This window comes from Mesocricetus auratus, unplaced genomic scaffold (assembly GCF_017639785.1).
Source record: "Mesocricetus auratus isolate SY011 unplaced genomic scaffold, BCM_Maur_2.0 Super-Scaffold_100011, whole genome shotgun sequence".
NCBI lineage: Eukaryota > Metazoa > Chordata > Mammalia > Rodentia > Cricetidae > Mesocricetus > Mesocricetus auratus.
Window position 1 is genome coordinate 83,187,448 of NW_024429195.1, and position 11,693 is coordinate 83,199,140.

Genomic DNA, 11,693 nt, shown 5'->3' on the forward strand with positions numbered 1-11,693 from the left:
CCTATGCCCAGAACACTCCCTCAAAAACCTCACACGCAACAATTCCATCTTTCTTACTCCTCCCATCAACTGTGATCTGTATGAAAAGAAAACAAAATTTGTTGTTGGTTTTTACAGTGCCACAGATCAAAGATATTGTATGTGATAGGCAAATGGTCTACCACTGGGCTACACTCCCAGCCCAGAAAACAATTTTATTGTGTTCTGCCACTAAGATACTAGGATTTACCAGATACATCAATTAGTCTTACTCTATTATAGAAATTATTACCAGAACTGAGGTGCTTAATATACACAACATGATAAGAAGGCAGAACACTGGAGCCCTGTGTTAAGCAGGGCTCAATGTTTGGTTCAGTTGTCGCCTGTGGTACTTAGATGTCAACACTCAGGCCTGATGAGCTGTGGCTCTGTAGAAGGAGGTTAGGGGAGATAGGGTAATGGAATGTGGCGATAAACTCCTACTGAGTTTATCAGCTATTAGCTGCAGTACAAACAAGCCAGTTTGCAAGTCAAATTAGAAAGTAATAAACAGTGGAGAGGTGAAAAAGACAACAATTTCTAGACCCTCAAACAATAGAAGAGATTAAGAAGACATGTAAGTGAAGTCAGTACAAGATTTGGGCTGTAAACCTCCCCTCGGGCTGTAAGCCTCCCAATACGTCTAAGCTTCAACGTGCTTGCCATGAACTTAAGAAAGAGAAGTGTGGTTGGGGGGGGGGGGTTGTAAAGATGCCATGAATGACCCAGGCTATAAAATCCGGTTCAGAAATAACTGTGAGTATGGCTGCTAACTCTCTGGATGTCTGCTGGGAGCGGCTTGAGCATCCACCAAGAGTTCATTGTGATTAAAATTTTGATTTCCAAGATGGCGCTTCTGATTGGTGGAATCTAGTTGATGAACTTAGAGTCACTTTGGATGTCCTTGGGAAGGAGGCTGATTGACTCTTTGGTAGTTTGACTAAAAAAGATGCTTAAAAGCCCAGGTTTAGTCCCACCTTTCTTTCTATCCTTGACTTAAAAGGCGACTATGCTCCAACACACATTTTAATCACTGACTCCTGCATTGCTGTTCCCATGGAACCCTTGGCGGAGGAGGGGCAAATCAGGCTCCATGACCTTGCATGCGCTAAACCTTTTTTCTTTGTAAATGTAGCTGCTTCATGCATTTCAGCACAGTGACTCAAAGCTGGCTAACGCAACAGCACAAATGACAATCCCACTACATTGCACTGGCAAAAATCTCTAAGCTTGGATTTTAAAGGTCTTATTGTTAGAGCACTGAAATAATGCTTGATGCCCACAAGCTCAAGGGGAGGAATGCCATTACAAAAGATTTAGGGCCTTTAAAGAGGCCATCCCTTGCAAGACCCACTGTGAGTATGGCCAAGAAAAATAAAGGAAAAAAATCTTCACGCTGGATAGACCTGGGAGTATGAAGAGAAATGAACCAGCCAATTCTTTCCAGAGAGCAGAATCCAGGCCTAATCCAAAATTGTCGCCCCTGGCCATGCATGCAGTCCCTTTCTGAAGAGGGAGTTTCACTGTGGTTATTCCACCCTGTTGCAGTATGGTGTGTGGATACAGATACTCGGAAACACATCGCTTTGCTACAGGTCTCCTGGCCGTGAATAGTCCCATTAAACACAGTGAGTGAGACTGGGGGTCATGCAGAGATTTTGAATACCAGGTCAGGAGCAGTGGTCAAAGAGAAAAGAAAACGGCGTGAAGACATGTATATCTATGTCTGTAACAAGACAGATGCAGCTAGGTATGGCTAGTGACACATCAACAAAGTGACGTGTCCGGTAACCAGCCTTCCTAAGCCCCTTGTTTCGTCAGACTTCCTCCATCTGCTGGCTGGATGGATGCAGGGGCGCTACAGGCTACACCTGAAGATACACAAAGCAAGCTCCTAACCAGTCAGGCCTTGGTACCTAAATGACACTCCTGACTTCCTCCCGCCCACATTTCACCCCGTCAGAGTTTAGGTGAACAATAATGACCTTCTGCTGAGATTTGGAGATTGTCTTTTATATCAGCTGATGTGATTATAACAATTATAATCCACAGAAGTCATTAAAAACAGTGTCTGGTCCATAATAAGCATTGCAAGTGTAGCTATTGTTCCTACAGTAGATACCCATTTTACAGATGGGAAACCTGGGGCTGACTGGGATGAGTAGATACCCATTTTACAGATGGGAAACCTGGGGCTGACTGGGATGAGTAGATACCCATTTTACAGATGGGAAACCTGGGGCTGACTGGCATGTCTGACCCCAGGGTTGATTACAAGTTTATATTTACCTCTCAGTGCATGATAATCATACCCATTTTATAGGTGAGCTTGTTATCTGTCCAAGGCTACAGGTACAACAGAATCAGGAGAGTCTTCCAATTCAGAGGTCGTCTGCACCCCACCTGTGACCTCAGGCATCCCACCGATCCCTCAGTGTTTAGTAGGTCATTATTACGATGCTTCAGGAAACACACAACTTGCAAACACCCCAATGTGGAACTGACATGCCTGCGCAGAAAAACCAAAATAACCCTTTGCTGACCCAAACTCCTAGCTTTAATTTACAAAGAGCCAGTTAATTTAACATGTGCTCTGAATCCAAAGGCATGGCGCAGTGAGGCTCCTGAGACAGTTTTGCTGTTCCCTGAAGACACCCAGCTCCTCGCGAGACAGTGTGTCCAGCACAGAATGGCACGACCATGTCAGGAAGACTGCAGAGCAAGCATTGAGTGCAGACTCAGTAACCACAGGGTCACAGAAAAGCAGAGGACCTGGGGTCAACCCACCCACCTCACCAGTGCTGCTGAGGCAAGGGGTCACACCAATTAATGTTTACAAAGTGATTGGAGACTCCTGGAAACACAGACTGCAGAACCCAATAGCATTGTCAGAAGCATTGTCAGCAGCAGCCTGAATAACCTGCCCTTAAAAAGGAGCTGTGTCAGGAAGCGCCCACTGTGAAGCTGGCGCTTCCACAGACCAGACCGGGCTAACCCTGTAATTGTCCTCCATGGTAGGTTTGCGTTTCCTTTGGTTTTGTAAATGTGTTTCTCTTTTTATGTGATCCTCACCACAAGGATGCAAAGAACAAAATTCATCATAGTAATTCACCAGCTAGAAGACAGCAGAACCAATACTGGAGCCTGATGTTTCCAAACAGAAAATCCTTCTCTCTTTGGCCAAACTACTGCTTCTTCTAGCCTTCCCTGAAGAATTTTCTGAATGTCTAACAAAATTTCATGCGAGGATTCCTGTGGCTTTCGTGGGGATCATGCCTCTTCCCCTGAAGGGTATCTTACAATACATAGAAATGCAGGAAGCTGAATTTCTTGACGGGTGCATCTGGGCAAATTGGACAGCATTGGGACATGTGAGCAGGAAGTTCCCTGAAGACAGATTTTCTTTTCAATGAAATAAAATAAGTTTCTTTCTTAGATCATGGAGTTACACGTACAGGCCAGTCGCTGAAGTAGGTACATGAAACTATGTGGTCCTGGACATATAAAGAAATGGAGACCCAATTAAAGCACAGTGCCTGCTGGCTCCCTCCACACTGAGCATATGGGGACATGGATTCAGCGTGACAGAGAAGGCAGATACTACAGTACTAGATTATCATCACAGCTGCCACCATCATTTTACCCCGACCAGGCACCAGACTGACATCCTTAGGACAAACAATCTCATAATTACAAGCTTCATTTTACAGCTGAGGGCTGTCTCTGGAACTCCAAGAACAAACAACTGGAGAATAGCAGCCTTGGAACCCAAATCTAGGAGGTGTGGCCTTGGAGACTGACCCCATAGCAACTGCCCTTAAAAAGGCCGGTGGCTAAGTTGGCCACCCTACAGACTGAATGCTGACTACATTCAGTAGTAGAAAGTAGTTAGGACGTGCCAAGCATTCTGAAGGGCACTAGGAGGAAGACGTGGGATGAGCAGGAGTCCAGGAGTTGCATCCCCTTAGGGAGGAGGGCAGATGATTGGTGATCCAGGACTTCCAGGTTGAGTTCCATTTAAGACACAGGAACTAAGCGAGACAAAAGTCTTCTGCACCCCCCTTGTTTTCAATGTCAGCACAATGGATCAAATCAAATGCTCTAGGTCCTGAAGACTTCACAGCACCACAGAGATCAATGCTGCAAGCCCCGCCCAGTTGATGCTGGACCCAAGGCCCGCCCAGCTAATGCTGGCCCCCTGTGCTCTTTGCTTTCTGAATCCAGTGCCACTAGTTTCATGATTCCCAGCCTTGGCAGTTTAGCACCTACACCCAAAGGAGAGGCATTTGCAAAGAAGGCAGTATGTGTGGAACAAAGTCGAAAAACCTTCAAAAGATGGTTCAAGCGCTGGCAAGACAGCTCCAGGGTGGAGTTGCTTGTCTCTAAGTCTGACAACCTGAGCTCAACCCCCAGAATCTGCATGCTGAAAGGAGTGAACTGATCCCCAGAAGTGTCTTCTGGTTTCCACTGTTTTAGACTGAAAACTGCCCCAAACTCGCCAGCCCTGTGTCCCTTCAGGATCTGCGTCCTACATGGCTCCAAAGAGGCTAGCCCAGGCCATGCAGACTCACATGCTGCTCCAAAGCACCTAGCCTCAGACGGTCCCCAGGCCTGGACCACAAGGGAAGGCCTTCACTCCTCTCTCTCTCTTCCCAGCCTTAGCCAGCACTTCATTTTTCTTGGGCCCCTAACGTCAGCGCCCCAATGTCAACAAGAAGTAGTCACAGAAAAGATTGTCATTTATTATCAACAGAAAGGCTGGGATGTTAGGTCTCCAACCCAAGACAAATTGCTAACTCTGGGGCCTATTTCCATATGAAAGGGACATGGCTGCCAGGCTCTTCCAGGATCTCTCAGTCCCTACCTGTTCCAGGGTATGGCTGGCACCCAGCCCAGGGGCTGGGCTGCCCTTCCCAGACAACAGGAAGTAGTCTAAAAAGCAGAGGCCCTGGTTCCCACCATTCACCCTTTCCTGTGTCCTTACCTTTTATAATAAACAAAAAGGAGAAACACTGGGGACCCATCTAGTCTCTCTTGGTCCTGCCAGCTACACCAGTTTGAGTATCTCTACTACATACACTTACAGTCTCTCTCTTCCTCTTTTGATCTTTTCCTCTTGGTCTTCTGGCTCTCCCCTCCTCCCTCCCCCTCTCCTCACATGGACATGACAGGGCTGTGTCCACTCTGGCCTCTCCCAGAAGCCCTGCCTCTAGCTCTGTTCTCCCTCATATCCACAATAAACCTCCTCCACCACCCCTCAGAGCAGTCATGTCCTCCCTTTTTATTTCTTTTTTTCCATCCACCCTGACCTCTTCATAGGTGGCATGGCACATTTCGCATAGACACATGCATGCACTTAATAATTAAAAATGAAATTCAAGAAGTTCAAAAGGCAATTGGCGTCTTTGAGAGCACCACTGTACAATACAGCACAGCAGCTGCGCAATTCAACAGGCATCAAATAAGTTCTAGCTCCCTTCAGCTTGGGAGATGTGAAAACACACAAAATACAGCACTTCCAATTTAGATAGTGAGTATAGGAGGTGCGTAAGTGGGAACAAAAAGAACAGAAAATTGTACGGAAGTCAGCGTTCAATTGTGTGGGTAATGAAGTAGGATGGCCTGAAGACGGGGAACTCATCTGTAGCTGGAGTTACACATGCACAGTGACTAAGTACAGGTCCTGTCGTAGACCATCTGCACCCAAACAACAGCCCACTTAAGTCCATTCGTGCCTCGGTTTCTTGCATTGTACAAGGGAGATGACAGTAGTACTCTTGCTTATTTGTTTGAGACAAGGTCTCATGCAGCCCAGACTGGCCTCAGACTGTGCTATGCAGGCAAGAATGGTCTTGAACGTCTCGTTTTTTATACCTCCACTTCTGCTGCAAGTATTATATGCCCGAGTTGTTTATTCAGTGCTGGGGGTTGAACCCAGAGCTTTGTGCATGGTAGAGAAGCACTCTATCGACTAGACAAATGGAACACAGAGGATGTATGTGTGTATGTGTGTGTATGTATATAGAGTGATCCTGGGAATGTGCTGGCTGTTTTGCCTTTTACCCAGTGTCTACTCAGTCCCTGGCATTTGAAAAGTGTTCAATAAATATTGAAGAACAGTTGAATCCACAAATGAATAAATAAGTGATGCTACTGAATTAAAAGTGGGAAAATCCATTGTGGAAGGTGTGTGGTCCTAGTAAGGCTTGCAGGTCAGAAAAGACAGCTGTGCAGATCAGTTGAAGAAACAGGCTTGATGATTAGTGTGTGTTTTGGATGCCTGAAACGTTAATCACTCATTCCTTAGCTGTTCTGTATGCATGCCCGGCCATTTTGAACAAGCCCATGGAAAGATGAAGAGATCAAGATGAAATAACAGTATGTTTGGGGCCAGAAAAAGGCCGAAGGAAGAGCCCTGAGTCCCAGAGGCTGAGATGTGTGTTATGGGGAAGTCTGTGATGGCTTCAAGGCCAAACCGCCACTCACTCACTCTGCCCAAAACCAAGCCCTGTGGTTTTCTCTCCCCTTAAATTAGCCTTACTCCAAAAGGGATAAACACAAATGCTGTCTTTAAAAGAGGTTAAAGATCCTAAAAGTAAAATCTGTTTGGAAAAAAGATTGGCTCCTAAGAGAGCTATGAGAGAAGCCAGAGGCACATTGTGTATTAAAACCTGCATTCTACAGACAAGTGGGCCAGGCCCAGAAAGTCACCCCAAATCCCAGCTTAGGAGAATGACAGGCAGAGGTGGGCTGGACGAAGGTGTTTGCAGCCTAGGGTTTCCTTGGAGTGGGGAAGGGGAATGTGAATCCCACATAAAAGAAAACTGAGGGAGAAAAAGAACCCCAAGAGGAAGCTAAGGGGTTGGAGTGCTGAGATAATTCTGACGAAGGGATGATGGGGGTGCAGGGGGAGGAAAACTAAGCAGGTCTGTGCTTTAGGGTGAGGGTAGGCGTCCAAACAAAGAACAATTTAAAACTTGGGGGGTTTGCAGGTGGATCCCCCATGCTGAAAAAGCACGGGTGGCCTCATGCTTTGTCACCAGATGTTTCCATTCTCAGAGGGACGCCCTGTGTGCTTGCGGCGTGTGCCTGTGTCTGTGCATGTCTGTGTGTCCTGTACCCTGGGCAGTATGCCTTGGGCCACGGAGGAGGAAGGGCTCTGGCAGAGAAACAGAAGAATCTCCCCCGGGGTTGGGCATCAAGGTTGATCCTAGTCCCTCCCCCAGCGCACGTAGGGACACACACACACACACACACACACACACACACACATGCACGCAAGCACACACGCTTTGCTCTCTTCTTCCCCTCCCCCGCTATGATCACATCCAGGTGACAGGATCCAGAGAGTTCATCAGAGTAAATTTACAAACGGTGTAAGCTGGAGCTTTATGCCTCGGGGAGTCTGCTGGATAGATCCTGTACACACTCACAAGGTACTTGCACACACATGCGCGGGCACACCCACAGGTACACAAGCCAGCCCAGATGCACCTCTCCTTCGGCTCGGAGGAAACAGACAGGCTGCAACATGAATGAAATCGACCCAGAAAGGCTGCTTTTTCACTCCGACCACGCAACCTCGGGCCAAACCGCCTGGAATATGTAGCAAAGTTTTATTTCGCTTTTAGAGTCTCCAGTTACTCCTCTACCATTTCCTGTGGAAAATTGAAGCTTTGAAGTGTCTAGCTCTAGCTTTTGCAAACAGGGACCGCCAGCTCGAGCCCCGGAAAACAAACGCCCTAACACCACCCCCCTCTGCCGCCATGACCGAGGGTTCAAACCCACCCAGCGCCCTCCAGTAGGGCGCGATGAGGGGATATCAGAACTCGCAGAAATAGACGCCTTAGCCCCTTCCTCTTGCTGCCCCGGTCCTTGGTGGCCCTTCAGAGCTGGAAAATTGGAATTCATGGCCTTGTCCATCTCTAGATCTTCCCAGGCCCCTCAGCTCTGGGTTTCAGTGCTCAGAAACTGCTCGGGGAAACTTGGGGCTATGCATTGTCGCCCCCATCACCACATACATACACCTCCCTCGACAGTTTCAGGCCCACCCAGCTCTACCCTTCTGCCTTCACCACAGGCGACCGAGCCTTCCCAGCGCACCTCCCTACAGCGACCCCAGAGGGCCTGGGGCAAGGGAGAACTGCATGGCAGACAGGCGATCTTAGCCAAACTCCAATGTGGCTCCTGAAGATCAAACCAGGTCCCTAGATTCAAACGTCTCAAGCCTGATCCGAATAAAATAGCATAATAAACTGAATGTAAAACAAAAGGATGCTGGATTTTGCCTGCGTGGTGCAGGAGGCAGCCATCTCCTGGCCCAGCTCGGGGCGGTGGGGGGGGGGGGTCGGAACCCTGTGTGATCTGGGACCTTTACTACCAGTGTCAACTACGCGGATCCCAAGCTCAGGAATGAACCCGCGGGTTTCTAGCTGTCTCCAGTCTGGTCGCCACCTCAAAGCCAACGGACAGCGCAAGTGGCCACAGAGACGCGGGAGGGGGACACGAAGCAAACTTAAACCCGGAGTTGACTGAGTTGGGCGAGAGAAGGAAAGCATCGGCGCAGTCACTTACCGCTGGCGTTCTTCCCACAGATGAGGTGTTGGTAGGGTTGCAGCAGCCCCCAGATTTCCGAGTCGTTGTTGACTGTGTGCTCCAGGGTCTCCACGGTGAATTTGGGAGCTTCGTGAAGCGTGTGGTGGTGGTGGTGGTGGTTGGCGGCGGCCGCCGCGGCTGTGGTTGTGGCCGGCGGGACTGCGGTCGCCGCCGTGGCTGGCGGGGCGCAACAGCTACTACCCCCGCTGGCGCTACTGGCTGCGCTGCAAGGGCCGCCGCTCGCCGCTCCCCCTCCAGGCGTCTCGCGCTCCTTATCCGCGGCAGGGGCAGCACCCGGGCCTGAGCCGGGGCCTGGGCCAGAACCCGAGCTGGAGCCAGGGCAGGGACCGCTACAGCTACGGGGTAGCCCGGAGGCCAACACCCGCGTGTAGATGTCCCGGAAGAGGCTCTCCATACAGGCGGTCAGGTAGATGGCCGCATGCTCGTGGATGCGCAGCGCCACGCGGCTGTCCACCATCCAGCGGTACACGCGGCCCACGGAGAAGGTGAGGCCGCAGCGCGCCGACTTGCCACGGCCCAAGCGGTCGCCGCCAGCGCTGCTCATGTTGTAGAGGGACAACGCGGCCAGCGCGGCAGCAGTGCAGTGCGCCGCCAGGCCCCAGGACAGCACAATCTCCATGGCGCTCTGGATCTCGTACTTGGTGCACTTGGCGAAGCGCAGGCTCAGGCGCTGCGCCTCTTTGGCGATGCGCACCAGAGCCCGGCTTACCAGCATCGAGAGCTTGGCCAGTGCGTCCTTAGGCAGGCTGCCGGGGGCCGCTGGGCCTGCCCGGGGGTCCCGCGAGCGCAGCAGCAGCAACTCCAGTTCCTGGAGGGTCCAGGGGACCTCGTCGAGGTCCGGCAGCAGCCGCGAGCAGTGCTGGCCGGCGCAGTCCAGCCCCTCGGAGTCTTCCACCAGGGCAGTGTTGACGGTGTCAAAGCTGTTGTGCCGGCTGTGCATGGAGTCAGCTAGAGGCGGCCAGCAGCTCCCGCCATACGGGGACGCCGGGTGAGAGTCAGAACAGCACAGAGACAAGTTGGACGAGCGCACAGAGTCCGCCGCACCACCATAACCCGAGTCCAGCGTCAGATCCTCCAGCGTTCGCACCACCGCCTTCTTACCTCTCCTGGCCATCGCTGCGCCACTTCATGCTGCGGCCGCCGGGGAGCCCAGGGGAAGGAAAGGCAAGCAGCTGTAGGCACCGAGGGCCACGGGGACAGCCTTCCCACCTGGCGTTGCCAGCAAATGCCACTACTTTCGCTTGCCTCCCCGAGCCGTCACCACTGGAAGATGCACGACGGAGACTGAAGTCATCTTCTGGAGTCGGGGCCAGCGCTAGGGCGCACTGAGCCGCAAGCCAGGCCGGGAGGGAAGCTCCTGCCAGGACCCGCGCCTTTCCTCCAAAATAAAAGTGTCTGGCCCTCTTCTCCCTGGGACCGGACGGATGCAGAAGCCTCTGAGCGCTGGCCACAGTGTCGGTAGGACCGAGACCGCCCCAGATAGCGCCGCCGCAGCTCGGCGGGTAGCCGGCTCCCGGCTCCGGGATCCGGGCCGCGGATCTCAGAGCTCCCGCCCCACACTAAAGCGCCGTAGCCTGACGGCTGCAAAACCCTGCTGAGCCCCAGCAAACCTAGGCAGCCAAAGGGCGGGCATATGCAAAGCAGGGCGTCGAAGAGCCAATGGAATCGGAGAATGCTAATCACTTAGTTTTCATTTTAATTTCTCATCTGCACGCCGCACCGCCCCTCAGACCCGCCCCCCCGGCCTTGACCAGGACTGCAGCTAGGAGGGAGCAGCGGCCTAAGAAACCAGGACCCATGGAAGCTTGGAGAAGGAGAGGGAAGCTGCCATCCTGCCACTGTCGCCCCCCTAATTCCGGCGGTGGGAGAGTCGGCAAACGACCTCCCTATGGTCGTTTGTTAATCTCAGCGGTTCACAAAGTGTTTGCCGGAGGGTCACTTTCGGTTTTGGCTTCTTGGATTTTTAGCCTCCCACCATCCCACACAAGAAGCGTGTTTCTCAGCCACCCTCTTCAGGCATCCTAATTCACGCTGGTGTCTTGTCTCGGCATGGGTTTGCTCCAGCGTGGAGGGAAACAAACCAGGAAAGTGGAGAAGGCAGGCCGATGGATGCCACTGGGAAGCGAATGTCCGGTCATAAACCACCTGTCACCAGGACTCACTAGATTTTTTTGTTTCATCGGGCAGGAATCTGACCCTACCATTTAAAGTCCCAGGGTTTGCACGCCACAGGGTGGTTCCAAGCCACTTTGCGTTTCTGGTGGGCACTCTTCTAGACAGCTTAGCTTCAAAATGGGTAAATTTGAGAAGAGGGCGACTATTCTTTTTCAACCAAAGAAAAATACAATATATATGCGCGAGTCTGCTGCATTTCTGCGTCTGACGGCATTGCCTTTGGTATTTGTGTGTCCTACACCTAGGAGAAACCGTGCCGCATTCAGCTGGGGATCCACAGCTCCTACACAATCCTCCTTTTACAGAAGCCCACCCAGATCTTCCAAAACTACCTTGGTTGTTTCTACCATCCCACCCTCTTGGAGGACTTTGAATTTCTGGGTCTTTATTACATTGGATCGTTACCATCTATTTATTTGTCTGGATTCCACATTGGGCTGGAGGGTTGTGGTAAATATTACGAGTTGATGAGGGAAGGACATCTTTGAACTGTTGGTTTGAACGTTCAACAATGGCCAACGGGGGTGTGAAAAGACACTCAACATCACTGGTCATAAGGGAAAGTACAAATCAAGCCATGATGAACTGCCAGCTCATGCCTGTTAGGATGGCAATTATCAAAAAGCTGAAAGATTACAGGCATCAGCAAGGGTGTGGAGAAAAAGAACAGTGTAGTCTGTTGATGGGAAGGGAAATTAACAAAGCCGTTCTGGAAACATGCTGAAGATTCCCCCCAAATACAAATTAGAAGTACTATATGATCCAAGCACCCCACGTCTGGGTTTGCATCCACAGGAATAAATTCACTATCTGAAGGATCTGTTTGCACTCCCGTGTTCATGGAAGCATAATTTGCAATAGCCAAGACATAGAACATTGTT

General features: G+C 50.8%; 1 protein-coding gene across 3 annotated transcripts in view; it reads right to left on the bottom strand.

Moving 5' to 3' along the window:
* Positions 1-10,235, bottom strand: part of Btbd11 (BTB domain containing 11) — a 271,122-nt gene extending 260,887 nt beyond the window's left edge. Inside the window, exon 1 of one of the 3 annotated variants that reach the window (XM_013123372.3) lies at positions 8,596-10,235. In XM_013123372.3, the coding sequence (XP_012978826.1) occupies positions 8,596-9,751 (1,156 nt within the window). In that variant the 5' untranslated portion in view covers positions 9,752-10,235. The remainder of the gene's footprint in view (positions 1-8,595) is intronic. The other 2 variants (XM_013123371.3, XM_005083796.4) reach the window with 2 other exon arrangements.
* Between the last annotated feature and the right edge of the window lie 1,458 nt (positions 10,236-11,693).